We start from the raw sequence: 17,038 nt of genomic DNA, 5'->3' as shown, positions 1-17,038 counted from the left end.
TCATGTGGCAATTCTCTTTTTCTGCCGTTCAATAGAATGCATCAAACACCGTGTCTCTCTAAAAACATGACTTTTCGCAATAAAACCAAGTTTAGAGCTTAATATTTGTTTTAACTCACGTGTGATAATGCATCATGAAGATCCGATGATGTTTGCCTAAGTTACTAAAGCTCTTTAATTTTAGCTCAAGCAGGATTGCATGTGAATGTAATAAATAACTCTAGCTGTCCATATGCGCACCGATACTTGTAGCAGCACCGAATGAAGTCATTTGGAAACACGAATGTACTGACCTATATTCGCCAAGAAAAGTTTCTATTGATTTGCTTGACCCGATAACAACGTTGATAATGGCTCGGCTGGCGACGTTAAATCTGGTAGTTACACTTTGCCTCCAGAACAGCAAATTCCAGCTGTTTCATTCTTAAATTTGAGAGCACTACAAAACATACATAATTGATCCATTTTTCCGATGATGACGCTTGGGTGAAAGACTATAGTTGGTTGTCGGATCATAGTGAAATGCACTGAGATTCAAATCAGAGTATTGGCAGCGTCTGAATAGCGAAGTGCGTTCTTGATTGATTTTTATTCTTGCATCCCGTTGCTCTGATGTTTCCGACGAACGGGCTTGATAAGTGCGTAGTTGATTTGTTAACAGTCTTCTTTCCCGTTGCTCTGATGTTTCCAAGGAACAGGCTTGAGTAGTGCGTAGTTGATTTGTTAACAGTCTTCTTTCCTGTTTCTCAGACGTTTCTAAGGAACGGGCTAAAGCATTGTGTTCTCGATTAGTTTCAAGTCTTTCTTCCCGTTGCTCCGATTTTTCTGAAACACGGTTAGTTCTCTTCTTGCGTGCTTGAGATGTTGATCGACTAAGAGCGATTCGTTTAGGCGGCATATTTTTGCAAATATTCTCTTTCAAACAAAAAGAAATGTAGAAGTTGACAGTGGTCGCAAATTTGCTAATTCGAAAATTCACGTATTTATTTTAAATAATAAAAAAGCAATAAAAATGAAATAAATTAAATAAGAAATATAATAATGATAAAATTTAAAACAAAAATCTATTTTTGGTAAAAATATACTTGTGGGTGCCCCTTGACGAAATTGGTAACTTATGTTTATCACCATTCCTGTTTGCGCGGAACACCGCGGTAACAGGAATGGCTGCCAAAACATAATGATATTTTAATAATACATTGGAAAATTTCAGCAAGACATCGGCCAAAACTTTATAAAATTGCAATGAACCCAATGTAAGCAAAATTAATAAACCCAATAAAATGCATTTTGAATCGAAATAAAAATTAATGGAGTAAGCACAGAAAGAAAAGGAAAAAAAAACATCTCACTTATTCATTAAGCTTGAATTTCCTCAGTTTTAGGTGCACAGAATTCTCTAATAGCAGTTAGATACTGTCTAAATTTATCATGAATAGAATCTGTGTTCCTCCATCGCCACATAAATTCGGCGAAATACGAATTGAAAATGGCGTCTGTGGTATCGGAATGGCGGTGACATTTTTTTCTAAAGTCCTTTTTTTATGACTGCCCACATACCTTCGATCCTATTGATCAGAAGCAAAAGTAACCTAACCAGCCGGTATCCAACATAGAACTAACGGACTTCTGAAATTACATATACCGTTGAACATTTAAAAATAACGCTGAAATTTAAACGAATCAGAATCACGATTGGGATTCAACATCGGCCAGCTTGGAGATCAACCGCTATCACAACTTGGTGAGAATCAAGGGGCACCCTCAAATATAGTCTACTCCTATTTTTTAAATGAAATAATTAAAATGAATGTGAATTCGCAAACTTTGTAATAATAAACAATCTAATAGTTTTCAAATGACAACTGTCAGCAATGAAAAATTGCATACTAAATTGAGCTAAAATTGCATACTAAATATAAATAATTATTAAAAGCGTGCAAGATGAATAAAATTTGCTTTTGCCTTGATTTTTATTAAACAGTTTTCACAATACTAAATCCGTGATACGACCAATAATTACGAAACTTATTCTCGTTGATTTTACGTGCTTGTGCTCACCTGAAATAAAGAACCGAATTATGATTAAATATTAAAGTATATGTAATTTACTTTTCTAAACGAATAGAGCTATAAGATAGAAAATATCACTGTTGTTATCTTCAAGATATTTGAGAACTGATTCGTGTACAGCAAAATTTAAAACAATGGCTAACTTTTAACCAATCAGAAAATTCCATTTCGATTTTCGCTGATACCGCTGGAACGGTTTGTGGCAGAATGTTCTTTTGTGAATCTAAACCATTCTCGAATCCTTCTGAAGGTACACAGAAAATTTCATTTAAATCAGTCCAGCCGTTTAGGAGGAGTTCATGGACATACACACGAACAGACGAAATATATATATAAAGATTGTACCAGGCACAGGGATTCGAGTGGGTTGGAAATGAATAAAACAGTTCTTAAAACTTCAAAAATTTATTGGTAGAATTTTCCAGAAAATACAGCAATTTCCAGCACTGAGTTATAGCATGAATAATTGGCTAGTATACAGCAAATCACAAACCTTGAAACTTCAGACGGTTCACAAGAGACTCGCAAATCAGAACACTATTGCAGTCAGGGACCGATCAAGACAAATTCAGGCCCAAAGCCCACCAAATTTTCTGGGCCCCTTACAAAATATTTTGAAATTAAATTACTGAAGAATAATGAAAAAGAATCCATTAATCTGCATGATTCAAGAGAAACATTCTAAGAAATTTTAAAAGCAGACAATTGAATATTATTTTTCTAAGAAAAAGTTTACGTATATATAAATTAAAGCAAAATATAAAGCAACAATACAATATTATGTCAGAATAAAAAACAGTTTGGTGACCACAAACAATTGAAATCAGTGATTTTTGCTAAAAGTCACTGATTAGCTGAATTAATTTTTTTTAGTANCGTATCTATAAATTAAAGCAAAATATAAAGCAACAATACAATATTATGTCAGAATAAAAAACAGTTTGGTGACCACAAACAATTGAAATCAGTGATTTTTGCTAAAAGTCACTTTTTTTAGTACTTAAATCAAGACATAGCTAGCCCACCTTTAATTAGCGTTTTTACTAATTTTTGAGGCCCCCTCAGAAATTGTGGGTCCTAGGCCCAAGCCTATTGGGCCTAGGCTATAATCAGGCCCTGATTGCAGTTACAAACAGTCTAATGTTCTCTTCTCTTATACTATAAAGCATACTCCTATTTATATAGGCTTGGAGAAGCAACCCCGGAACTTTCGACGTGATCTTAGACATTTCTCGAATAACTCCGTAAAAATTAGTTCCATCTCTTCGAAACTCGAATTTTCCAGAACTATAATTTTGTCGTCAAAATTGAAGGTCAAATATCGATTGTCAAGTTGGCAACAAAGTCTGTTTGGCGTCTTTTTTGACAAGAGTTTCCCATAAGAAATGCATTAGGCGTTATTTCACTCAAAATAACGTTAGAATTTCGCGACTTTTCATAAAATAACTTTTTCAATTGAACTGTCTGAGATATTATCCTAATGACGAAACAATATTTACAACATTCTACAAATTTTTTTCAAATTTGTAATATTGCCTTCCTCTCAGGGGCGGCATATCCCGGGAAGTACAATCCCCGCAAGGGACACAAAAATAATACAGTACTATGGAACAGCATTATGAAGTTTAAGCTTACATAAAACTTACAAATTGTAAAATATGACATCACATAACACTACATAGATAAAATTACTAAATTCACTTTAGAAATATGAAATAATTTGGCCTTATTTCCAATTAAAAAGACAATGGTAAAATTAATTTATTCCGTGGTGACGGGCTAGCTTATCGCAATGTATCAAGGTACACAATGTACCTTTGGTGTTGGAGATGGGGACTTCCTTTTTCGAACCTCGACGTCATTCTGTCTTTTGAGGAGACTCTTCCGGCTCAGTTAGATTGTAACTTGGGAGAAAGTCCCTTACGTCGGATTGGACTATCATCTTCCTTGAACTCGTGTCCCGTTGATTCGCTTATGCCAAAGTAGTGAACATTTTCCAAACGTGTGTCGATTCTGAAGGTATTCTTCCTGCGATGAAGGCTCAGGCGGAACAGAAGATCACTAAGGAGGCAAAGTTTACTACCAAACAGCAACTTAGTATCCCGTGTTTTGTGTATCCCGTAGTTTCGTGAACAGCCCTGCGAAATGCAAGCAGGAACAGCTGGTGCTTTAAGTCCCAACATTCTGGATCTCTTTACAAAGTGAAGCAAAATAATATCAAAAAATTCAAAATCTAATATTATATAGCATCAAAACTAATGCAAAATAATATTATGGCGAACGCTAGATAATATTAGTTTGTATAGAATCTAATATTATATAAGGCTGAGCAAACAGCGATCTTTTGTATCTTTCTAATATTAGAAGTTGTGCAAGATAACGTTAGATTTTACCGATTTTCTGATGTTATATAATATTATGTGCTACTTGGGATGTTATTCAAGATAGTTCGGTTATATTCTTAACCATGCCGTCCGATTGAGGATGTAAGGCTTTGTCTAAGTTTTGTTTATTCCGAGCATTTGACATAATCCTTTAAAAACAGCACAAGTGAAATTCGCACCTTAGTCTGAATGACTTTGTAAGAGTGTATCAAATCTGGGTACCCATCCCTTATGAAAAAATCGAGGTATAAATGAGGTATANAACATAAGCGGAGGGATACACCGGAAATTTTCTAAATTTCTTCCGGTTTAAGGACGTTTGTTATTGTTTACATTAGAGCACCCATCCATTATTCCTGCGATGAAGGCTCAGGCGGAACAGAAGATCATTAAGGAGGCAAAGTTTACTACCAAACAGCAACTTAGTATCCCGTGTTTTGTGTATCGTGCATCCCGTAGTTTCGTGAACAGCCCTGCGAAATGCAAGCAGGAACAGCTGGTGCTTTAAGTCCCAACATTCTGGATCTCTTTACACTAGATGTGAGATGTTATTCAAGATAGTTCGGTTATATTCTTAACCATGCCGTCCGATTGAGGATGTAACAGGAGTTGTCTGAGTTTTGTTTATTCCGAGCATTTGACATAATCCTTTAAAAACAGCACAAGTGAAATTCGTACCTTAGTCTGAATGACTTTGTAAGAGTGTACCAAATCTGGGTACCCATTGTTGTACTAACACTACCGCTATTGTAGTAGCCTTTTGGTCGGGTATTGGATATGCTTCCGGCCACTTTGTAAAACAATCTATGACAACTAAGATGCCATATGATATTCGAGATAAAGCAACACCTCCTAGAGAAGAAGGAAGGCCTCAGCACGGATCAATTTATTAGTCCGATGTAATGAAGTTAAACTGCTTAGTAGATGAAAAACAAGAAAGATGTCATTACGTTCGAGGTACTAAGCTGCGCAGTGGTGGGAATTACGAAAAATGTAATTTCGTTTGGACTACTAAAGGATCGAGCTTCTTATTCATGGCAACCCGTGCTGAGGCCTGTTCTTTTCTAAGAGGTGTTGGATAAAGGGTGTTACGCTCAAATGCTGCTGCTACATTATAATGTCGAAATCTTCTGCAGTTACATTTCTTCGGTCCCTTCTGAGCCTCACAGCCACCTCAAGATTGACACAAATTTTCATCATTTCTTGACTTCTTTCAGTAGAAACGCTTACGAGGCTTCTTTAGAGTCTTCTTTACCCCAAAGTGAATTCCGGTTGAACTAAATTGCAGTTCTTTCAGAATAGTCGCACTTCTTGATTTAGGAAGTACAAACTGCCGTTTCAAGTTCCATAAAGAAAAGGAATTTACCACCAATCTGTGATAGTTTCAACAATGAAAGATATGTTGTTTTCCTACCTGTAGCTTCATTAGTTTGACACCTACTGCCATTTCAGTAAGAGGAATAAAAATTCCATAGTTTACATTCACGTTGGATAGCAGTGAATTTTTAACATTGTATACACAGCTTTGGAGATAAGCCACATGGCAATTAAAGTTTCTCCCTCTCAAAAACTTGACTGATTTTTTATGTATTTCTAGACTAATCCTGCATTAAGTGCAGGAAAAATAATCATTTTTCTTCAGTTTAAAAAAGTGTAGAGTGAAAGGTCTAAAACAGGGGTTTCCAACTTACAGGAGGCCGGGGGCAGCAATTAGAAACATCATTAAACAATTAATGTGCAACAGATATCAAATTGTTAAGATATAAAACTTAAAAGTATTTAAAATCCATATAGATTTTTTACGAAAACTGTCCGCTGAAAAATGACAACTAATATATTTTAGTTCGCAGACCATTTGGTGAGATAAGATGCAATAATTATTATAAATGAATAAAGAATATGATCATCATAATGAATAATAAAGTGTTTATTTAAATTCTGCACCAAGGATCCCGGACTCGCAATAGCGCATAACCACAAGTCACTGACTATATTATTACAGTGCGTTTAAAACTGATATGGAATTGAATGATTGGGCTATTGTGGTATTAAACACTGAAAATTATATCGATAGTACGATTTAATCGTTTCTTTCATCACTTTGCCCATGACAACTATTGGCTTTTTGTTGTTATTTTTTTATCAGGGCCATTTGTTGTCGGTGTAAACATTAAATAATTAATTTTTAATGTTTTTATTTAAATTTTCTCTATAAGTTATATTTTTAGAGAAATTAAAAAATTAAGATTTAATATATATCCGATTTTCAAAAATTATGACATTAAGTTTCGTAATATATATTTATTGTGCTTAGCGTTAAAAAAGTATACTGCTGTAAAAGTTTTATAAAAAGCGTTTGTCAGGTAAGATTATATATGGTATTCTTTTGTCCACAAATTTATGGTACCTTATGTATTTTTTATTTTCTCTTGTGTTATTGTATTTAAAATGAATATTCAGTTTTTTAACAAAATAAATGTTTCTATATTTTTAAACCCAGGAAAATTTTTTAAATATCCCTTTCATCTAATAATGAAATCTTTTATTTTTAAATACTTCAGCTACAAGTTTTGTTCTGTGCTTAAATGTCATTGCAAGTTTTATATTGCATGTAGGTTAATTTATAATAAAAAAAAGTACTTATAATTTTTACATAATCTAATATATATCTTACAATATGTCTATCTCCTTTTTTACTCATCTGAGTGCTCTTCAAATTTTAAAGCAATTACATTTTGGTACATACATGTAAATAAAGTAGTTTTCGGTTATAGCTCTACTCTGGAGAGATCTTTGGCATATTTCCATATTGATATCTGTTCTAATCATTTGAAATCACTAGAGTGCATTGTGAAATTGTCTGGTTATTTTAAGATTAAAGTAATCTGTCGTGCCAATTACAATCGCCAAGGTGCAAAATATATTTTAAACTTGCAAATTTATTTAAAATAAACATGTAGATGTTAGCCCCCTCCCCATGGCTACAAGTTGGTCCCTTTCTGTGATGATTTTTTGAAAAGTTTTTTTTTAGTTGCTGCTTAGAAGTTGCCAAGAATTGGCGATTATTCTGTCACAGATCAGGATACAGGAAATTTCGCCATAATAAAAACATTAAAAAAAAAAAAAAATATAGTAGTTTATTTATATACATGATATTTTTATCCTTTAGCTGGTTTAAAGGAAATGTGGTTGAAACCATTAACCAAATTTAAATCAATGTGGTTTAAATGAACAGTTTTTTAAAATTATTTTTAATAAGTAAATTTTTTCTATTTATATAAATTATTTTAGTTTTTGAATATAACCAAATAAACAAAATATGTTCACAGACATTTTTTTTACAATATGGAGTTTAATTGCTAATTGGAATTCGTATACTTCAAATAATCATAAATTTGCAATGTTCAAATGTTCATTTGAAGTTGAAGTTTAGGCAAAAATACTTGTGCAAAATAAATTAATGTGAGAAATTTTTAGATAAAATCACGAGGTCTTTAAAAAATTCTTATAACAAAATAAATCATTGCTAATTTTTTGTTCCGTTAGTTTTTGAATTTTTTTTAAATGATGTGACTGTTTAAATAATGTAATTATTTAAAGAATGAAAGTTTCTGAATCTCTATTTTTATATATTTCTGAATGATATATAATGCTTGCTACAGTCTTAAATAAAATTGGGATTAAAGTGCTTTTTTAAATTTTGTTTTTTTTTTCAGATATTTTTTTTCTTTCAAATTTTAGAATTATTTCCTGTTATGTGGGTATACAAATCATATTGTATCTATGCAGGGGTCTGTCCAGGCCGAATTTACTACCGTTTAGCGGTACCTTCACAAATTCAACTTTAGAAAAAATGGTATGCAGGGGTCTGTCCAGGCCAAATTTACTACCGTTTAGCGATCACAAATTCAACTTTAGAAAAAACGGTAGTTTCACAAATTCAATTTTAGAAAAAACGGTAGTTTCACAAAATACTTTTTCTTAAAATTTCATTTTTGTATCCCTTAGGAAACGATAAATCCATATTTTTGTGTTGATTTTTTAATATAATTTTTAATTTTTCACAAATTACGTCTAAATTTTCACAAAATAGGTACCTGTCAGAAAAACCTAGACAGACCCCTGCTATGTATTCTCATTATTGTATTATTTTAAATTACAACTTTTACACCATATTTTTATAAAAAAGATTGCATAAGAAAAAATATTTACAATTCATTTGAAATACCTTCAAGGTACTTTTTTTCCTTAATGCCGCAAGACACCAATAAGAACATTGTTATATTTTAAATTGCTTTATATTAAAATAGCCGACAAAAAAGTGATTTATTCTTTGTTCTTATTCTAATAAAAGTCACTTATTCTAGAACATGTCTTTATTATATTATGTGTTCGTATATGTGTAACCATTTTTCATTTTTGCTTCTTTTCATCATTGTATTAATTATGAATGTATTTAATTGAAATAATACATTGTGTTGAATATTTTCTAGTCCTATATATTAAAATTTTTTATTGATTCAATAAATAAATCGTCCCGCAGTGGACTGATCGTTAAGACACGGTTTCCAGCAGATCACCGAAGTCAAGCATCACTGGCTATGGTCAGTGTGCGGGTGGGTGACCACTTGGATCAGTCTGCTTAGGGACCGAGGGTGTGCGGTATTGGTCCTCGTTAAACTGTGCTACCTTAAAGTTCTCCACTTCGCGCGCAGGTCGTCTGGTTACCGAAACGGGGGTGCCATCCCCTCCGCAGAGGATCAAAATTGTGATGGCATGTCTTCGGATCATCCTCCGGGATGTTTCCCAGACCGTCGCCAATAGCCCATTGTGCTGCTCCAGTGTGACATAAATTTACAACAACAATAAATAAATCAACAATTAATTGATATTAATATGCCACAAATTTTATACTGTTAAATAATGGCATTAATGTAAATAGGAGCTAAAATAATACATTTTTGTACTGACTAACATATTTTTTACATTCGTACTATAATAACATTCAGATATGAAATGCTCATTTGCATGTAAAGTTAAAGTTGTAAAGATATTAAATGCTAATTTGCATGTAGAGTCGCCAATAGCCTCATTGTGCAGCTCTAGTGTAAAGTAGGCTACCTTGCATGTAAAGTTGAGTTGTAAAGTAACAAATAAGTTAAAATCTCTAGTTATTATACTGTTTTATCATATTTTCTTATTTATGAAACAAAAGTTAAAACTTGGGAATTCTTTATTCATAATATTAATTTGAAAAGAGATGACTGTGAAATGCTTTTTAATTTGAGGCTTCAAATGTTATTTATCCTTATGTTTTAAATAAAAAGAAATCAGATTTAAACCAAAAAGTTATTTTATTTATTTATTTTTTTTCTTGAAAGAAAAAAAAGAAACAATTTTTTTCTAACTCTGGTTTTTTTGTGTGCTACAGCCAAAATTTTTTTTCGGTTAGCCAGTTTAAGTAAATTCAACAATGTTATTTATGTTTTAATTTTGTGTTAAGAAATAAATACATAAATANCGGACCCTTCACAAATTTGTTTATCTTCATTATTATTTTGTTAATCGAATAAACCCATAAACCCTTTCCAGGGCAGAAAACAAGAAAGATGGATGTTAGCGAATCAAGTTTTGTCTTCGGCAGACGATTCTTCCATTATTCGTCCGAAATTAATATTCTGCTTTCAGCAGTATAGACTGAATACCAAATATTTGTATGTTGCATCTGTAATTTAGAAGCAGCCATTGTTGTTTATTTTTTAAAATTTAATTTTTTTAATTACAATTTTACAGTGTTGAGCATAATCTTGAAAATACAGTTGAATCTTGAGAATAAAATTTAAAAACTCCTTGAAAAAATTTTTTTTTTTGCAATAACGGACCCTATTTGCACAAATTCATAAAAGCGGACCCTGGTTGAAAGAATGTGAGTAATTTTTTCACAATTTCACGAAAAACGGACCTTTCACAAAATGTCTAGACAGACCCCTGCTTATGTTTTAAATAAAAAAAAATCAGATTTAAACCAAAAAGTTATTTTATTTATTTATTTTTTTCCTTGAAAGAAAAAAAGAAACAATTTTTTTCTAATTCTGGTTTTTTTGTGTGCTACAGCCAAAATTTTTTTCCTTTTAGCCAGTTGAAGTAAATTCAACAATGTTATTTATGTTTTAACTTTGTGTTAAGAAATAAATACATAAATAACTATTTTTATTTTATTTAAAAAATATAAATAAAGTAATATTGTTGAATTTACTAGCTCCTGGCTATTCAACAAATAACCTGCCAGATATTTCTTTGTTAATACTGGTCCAGGACTGCGCCAACTACCATCCTTAATGTCCCAAAGGGTTGTTATACTTACGAAAATTTAAAGAATTAGAATCTGTTGTGGTTTGCCCTGGAGTGGCTGTGAGTTGTACATTAAGAGTTAGTTGGCAAGATTTCTGTAATGGTACATCATGCTAAAAAATAGCAGCCAAGTTTTGGTAACTCAAATCAGTGGCTCTAATAAAAAGAAAGAAAAACATGATAAAAATGACAAATTTGAAGGATCTACATAACTCAGTGGTTACCAACTGGCGTCCCGCGAAGCTTTTTTTTGTGGCCTGCGAACTAAAATATATCAGTTGTCGTTTTTTTTGTTGACAATTTTCGTAAAAAATTTATATGGGTTTAAAATACTTTTCTTTCGTTTAAAAAACCTAATTTTTTCATTTCTGTGAAATGTAACATACCAACGGTGCAAAAAAATTTACAAGTTTTGCATCCAAGAAAATATTTATTCAAGTACAAAAATAATCGTGTATGTTGCTCTTTTTACTTCGTTTTTTTTTTGTATTTTATGAATATAATTTAGCAAGTTCATATCAGAAATTTTCTCGAAGAAATTCTCCCATTTAACTTTTTAAAAACATTCATTTTGGACAAAATTATTTACATTTGTAAATTTTAAAACGCATAAAAGAGGGAATGAATATCATGTTTTATTTAAATTCCTTGAATTGAATATCGCATGAGCGGAAAAGAAAAAGAAAAATTAATTTCAGATGTTCGAGAATTTGTTGTTGTTGGTATAATTCCTAATAAGTTGAAAAAAATGTTAATTTATCATAGAATTAAATTTGAAAGAAGAAAAAATCTTGTCACTAAATTTCTGATTAAGAGAAGATTCGAAATGATACGTAACAAGCATTATCTGTATTGCTTGTTATTGTGCTATTTAATAGGTAAAAAAACTTTGATAAAATTCTGACTAATATTTGATGTTCCTTCAAACATTAAATAGTCCTATATAAAATTTTGCTAAAGTTGCGGCCTGCCATTTGACTGGTGTTTTTAATTGCGGCCCCCGGCCACATATAAGTTGGATCCCCTGATATAACTCATGGCCTCTTCTGGACAAACTTCTCCATATATTTTTCTTTTAAAATTTTTGCAAATTTAAAATGTGGTATCTTAGTGATTGTTGGTAGCTTGAACAGGTACCATTAAGGAAATACTTCCAGTTGTTTCATTTCAGTAATATTATTTTTTGGTTCCTCATGTGCCACCTCAGGTTGTCATCAAAATGTGGCAGCTTTTGGTGTGCTAAGACAATTTTTATATTATGGTTAAAATTTGATATAATAATCCTTGTAGTCCTAACAGTTTTCTCCCTGGCTTTCAACTAACTCCAAGCATTTGGCTAATTATAAGCACTTGATGCAAAAGTGCTAGAAAAAATGTTAGCCAAACGAAAAAAAAAAGTTAAATTAATTCTCTCCTGCCACCCTAAGTTACTGATCTAAATTCATCTATTGGTTAGAAAAAGTACAAAATGAGTTCTAAAAAAATCAAATTATTAATTCACATAATACCTGTAGCAGATTTACGGTGACATGATAACGTAGTCGCAGAACGTTAAGAGTTTTTCGCGAAAAAATTTTTCTTTTGGGAAGTAAAAAATCTTGGTTTTCTTTTCTGCAAAAATTTACTCATAAAATTTTAATCTTGCATATAAATAATAACTTTTTGAAACTTATTCATGTATGGTTGAATCCAGATGTTGAATTAACGTCAGATTAAAAAAGTTAAATTAAAAAAATTTGAAATTGTTGTGTCATAATAACATTGAGATTTAAGGAAAATGTATGGAAATGATCTGAAATAGGACAAGATCGTTTTTTTTTATTTTTAAAATTGATATTGATATAGGATGAGTCCAGTTTTTAGAGGTTTCTAAATTTTAAAAGTCTGAATTTTTGAGGTAGTACTGTATATTGTTGTAGATGTAATACTGTGTTGTGTGCAAAAAGTTTTTTGTTTTGCTCAACTTATTAAACTAAATTGTTGCAGGTTAAAAGATAGACAGAATGAGTTTCAGCAGTGATGAAGTAAATTTTCTTGTTTATCGATATCTCCAAGAATCAGGTGAGTAGTGTTGATTTGAAGTGAGTAATGAAAATTTTTAATGCATTTATTTACCTAGTAAATAAGGAGACGATTGAAAAATTTAACTTTTTACATGCACGTTAACATAAGAAAGTTCTGTGTAGTGCAGTTTATTTAAAACAATTTGCGTTCTCTACTGAGCTTCGGTGGATTTTTAAGAAAATTCTTCTCAAGGATCCATTAAGGTGGAAATTATGGGTCCTGCTGCTAAAGGAAAAAAAAAGATGAATCCCTAAAAACTTGAGTAAGAAACATTATTATAAATTTTTTTCGAATTGCCTGATTTGAAATTCACTGGTCGTAATAATATCATATTTAAAACATTAACAAATCCCAAATGATGTAAAAATAAAAAAATTAAAAGATGAATAATTAATAATTAAGGAAAAAAATATGAAAACGATCTGAATTTACAACAGAATCTTTGCATCAGAGCATTTTTAAAAATGATAAATGAAATATATTATTTTATGTTTCAGACTGCAGCTGTTGATCTAATTTTTTTTTAATTTTTAATATATGTTATATCATGATATTTTAACTATCTGTTATGTGATCACACCTTATGATTGCTTAATTCAGTGGTTCCAAAGTTTCGGAATGGAAGAAATTGTCTTCTCTAAGCACTATTGTAAAACATTAGAAGTTGAAAAGAAAAATGTAATCCAAAAAGTATGCTGCTCACAGGAAAAAAAAATGGGTATATGATGCACAAAATAATCATGGGTGAGGTATTGGTCTTACTAAATACACAAAAACTTTAATTCTTTTAGTGTTACACAAACAGTTTCTTGCACTTTGAAAGTTAGCAAACTTAAATTTTCTATGTATTATGACCAGGGGCGGATTTAAGTTTAGCAAAGCCCTAAGCTATTGAGGGTAGTGGGGTCCTTATGTATCCAACTCTGTTTTAAGTAAACCAGTAGAAAACTGTCGTAATTTTTTATTATTAATTATTAAACATCAAATAAGAACTTAGCAAAAGCTTATTTTGAAATTTTAATTTATTCGAAAGTATTGACTTAGATTTATAAACTTGTGTGTTAAAACTTATGAAAGCGCATGTAAAAATGTACCAGGAGTATGATGGAAAATTAAATAATATTAAATTATTAGTTCAGGAATTGTCAACTATTAGAGACGGAATAAAAAATTTAATATTCAAAAGTTAGTTCGAGAAATTATTAACTGTTAAACTTGTAGAGAAAAAATACCATATTTGTTTGATAAGTAACTGGTTAAAATGCATCAAAGGAGATAAAATTTGACGTGCTGAAAGGGCCATTTTTATTCATGATTTTAACGTGAATGTTTTATTAAAACATGCCAGGGGGAAAAATAATTTTTTATATAACAAGGTTTTTTAGAAGTCAAAGTTCGAGAAATCGAGAAAATACTGTATATGTTAAAAATACAAAGAAAATAAGGGAAAAAAATTTAAAGGGGAAAAAAATTATTAAATTACAAAAATATTTAATAAATTTTTTTAAAAGAAAATGAATAAGTTGGAAAAAAAAATTAGGAGAAGATATAATTTTGTCGTCAGCTTACAAGGTTTCATCTGCAAAAGATGAAGGTTATAAAAGATTATATCCACAGAAACACTCTTTTTTTATAGATATTATCGTGTGAGCTGACCACGAGATTATATATTGTCTTTATTTGTTTTCGACTTTTAAATTTTCAAGATTTAAAAAACATATTATTTTCAATTATAGAATAATTGTTTTTATTATATAATTTGTAACCATTTTAAGAGACAAATATATGTTAATGTCTAATATTTAATCAAGGAAAAAACATAACCCCTATTGAAATCTAACGAATCGCCCTGGAAAAATTTTGTGGGGAAAAAAATAAATTAAAGCCTGATAAATTTCCGGATTTTAGAAATGATTCCTTGTTTAATTATTCGACCAAAGGGGATTTGATGTCTTTTATCTCAACTGCCTCATTAGTGATTTAACATATTTCGATATCATTTTTGTTTCCTTTTTAGTTAAATATTATTTTGCGACAGTCAGTTAGTTTGTATTTCTTTATTTACTTCATTTTTACAAGAAGCTTAAAAATGTATGTTGAGGGCATTGACTGAAATTCAATAAGCTTTTTTTCGACAGTAACTCTTTTACTAACATCATCCATGCACCCATGCACTACTGTCTGCTCAGCATGTGATAATATAAAATGAGGTAGCAAAGCAAAACGTGTGGAGCTAATTAAAATCTTTTTCGAAATTATTAGATAATTTTTTTTAAATTGGCAATTTCAGTCATTTTTTAGATATTTTAAAGTGCTATATAAAACTGCAGCATATCACATTTGTGCAATGAAAGCATTGAATATATAGTATGTATAGTTGTAAAATGAAATAAAAAGAAATTTTGATTCTTAGAAACAGATATTCTCATGATCCAATGATGGAATAAAATTACCTTTTTAGCAAATCAAAAAACTTTTTCAAAAAGCTTTATTTTAAATTGACTAAAATGTTTTTTAATATTTTTAAATGATTTATTTCTAGTCAAATTGTTTAAATCATGATATGTTCCCATCTTTTGAAAACAAAGTTTTTATTTTAAAACTATATTTATTCAGTTATTCTGAATAAATATAGTATTTATTCTATATTTATTCAGTTATTTATTATTTTTTTATTCAGTGATTTATTTATTTACTTACTTTTTATATGTTTTATTTAATTATTAATTTTGTTTTATTAAATTAAATCCACACATCTTAAATGAAAACAATGCTGTCCAAATTTCATTAACAGTTTGAAGTTTCGATTTGCAATTCTAAAAAGAAGTTTCGATTTCATAAAAGCCTTGTTAAATAAAAATTCAAAAGCCTTATTAATTTTTTACACATAATAATAACAAAGATCAAGGTGTTAATAATTGAAGCAACTATGATCAATAAGCAATAAAATCATAAGCTAACTGTAAAATCAAAATAAAATCACATTTGTTGTCTTAATTTCATCCAGCCAGAATATCCCAACCAAATCAAGAATTTTGGCAGATAATCCTGTCAGAGAGGGAATTGAAAAATTGCACACCATTTAAATAAGTTTACAAAAAATCACGAAATATTAAAAAAAAAGTAAAAATATATATATTGCATACCTCTGTTTTCCCTAACCATAACAATAAGTTGCTTAATAAAAACATTTGCTTACCCTCTATAGGTGATAAATTTGAAAGTCTTCGTAATATCCAAGAAAAATTTTGATATAGAAATTTGGAGTAACAGGTTCATGTGCGATTAATTTGAAAAATGATAAAATAAAGTAAAATCAGTTACAATAATTAGGTAAATTAACCAATTAGGCTAGTTAAAACAATTAGAATAATTAAAGGGAAAAAGCATTTAATTGAATTATTCATTTAATTTTTAATAAATTAAAAAAAATATCTAAATTATGTTACTGAGAAAAATTTGAATTGAATGAGGGCCACTCTAATCAGGTTGTGTCGCAACATAAATCTCAAGACAAGAGTAAAAAAAAAAAATAAAAAAAAAAATGCTAACAAGACTCTCCCTCTTCTTATTGCCCTAGAAATTTTCTGTTTCAAGCAATTTATCACCAGACAATTAGACAAAATAATTCCTCTCTTGATATCCAATCCTTCCAAAGTAAGGACAAAAGAGCCGAAGGCAATTTAAAGAAACTAAGAACATTTTTTCCACAGTGTAAAATGAGATGGCTATTTGACAACTCTATGGGTGGTGGATACGAAAATGGAGTTATTTTCATCTGTGAAAAAAACATTTTATTCCTTTTTTGGTTAGAAAAGTAACGAGTAACAATTATTTTAAATTTATAAACACGTCCATCAGATTTTGACCAGCGCTGGCCAGTGTAAGAAAAGAATTTATTTTGGGCTTCAGAGAGCCCCAGCTCCAAAGAAAGCTTAAGAAAAGGGAGGCACTGGGGGCAATTGCCTTCTCGGGACCCTACGCTGCAGCCAGGGTTGGGTTTTTGACGTCAAAAAGTGGTTTTTGACATGACAAGGGTATAATACTGGTTTAAACCGTCAAAAACCGGTCAAAAATGTCAAAAACTGAAGTTTGCCAAGAAAATATATAAACTTCAAAACTACCAACAACATTGATTAAATATTTACTAACTTAATTATACTATA

At 30.5% G+C, this 17,038-nt stretch overlaps 2 protein-coding genes across 3 annotated transcripts in view; one reads left to right on the top strand and one right to left on the bottom strand.

The window, feature by feature from the left end:
• Positions 1 to 439: 439 nt before the first annotated feature.
• LOC139425306 (zinc finger protein 821-like) lies at positions 440 to 898 on the bottom strand. The gene has a single exon (XM_071179284.1). The coding sequence runs from the start codon at positions 896 to 898 to the stop codon at positions 440 to 442; it is 459 nt and encodes a 152-aa protein (XP_071035385.1).
• A 5,645-nt stretch (positions 899 to 6,543) lies between these two features.
• Positions 6,544 to 17,038, top strand: part of LOC107449323 (transducin beta like ebi) — a 36,530-nt gene continuing 26,035 nt past the window's right edge. The window contains exons 1-2 of one of the 2 annotated variants that reach the window (XM_016064818.3): positions 6,544 to 6,820; positions 12,795 to 12,869. In XM_016064818.3, the coding sequence (XP_015920304.1) occupies positions 12,812 to 12,869 (58 nt within the window). In that variant the 5' untranslated portion in view covers positions 6,544 to 6,820; positions 12,795 to 12,811. The remainder of the gene's footprint in view (positions 6,821 to 12,794; positions 12,870 to 17,038) is intronic. The other variant, XM_016064816.3, reaches the window with a different exon arrangement.

Source organism: Parasteatoda tepidariorum, chromosome 3, assembly GCF_043381705.1.
Source record: "Parasteatoda tepidariorum isolate YZ-2023 chromosome 3, CAS_Ptep_4.0, whole genome shotgun sequence".
Classification (NCBI taxonomy): Eukaryota; Metazoa; Arthropoda; class Arachnida; order Araneae; family Theridiidae; genus Parasteatoda; species Parasteatoda tepidariorum.
Note: the sequence above shows the minus strand (reverse complement) of the source record. Positions and strands in the feature narration are given on the sequence as shown.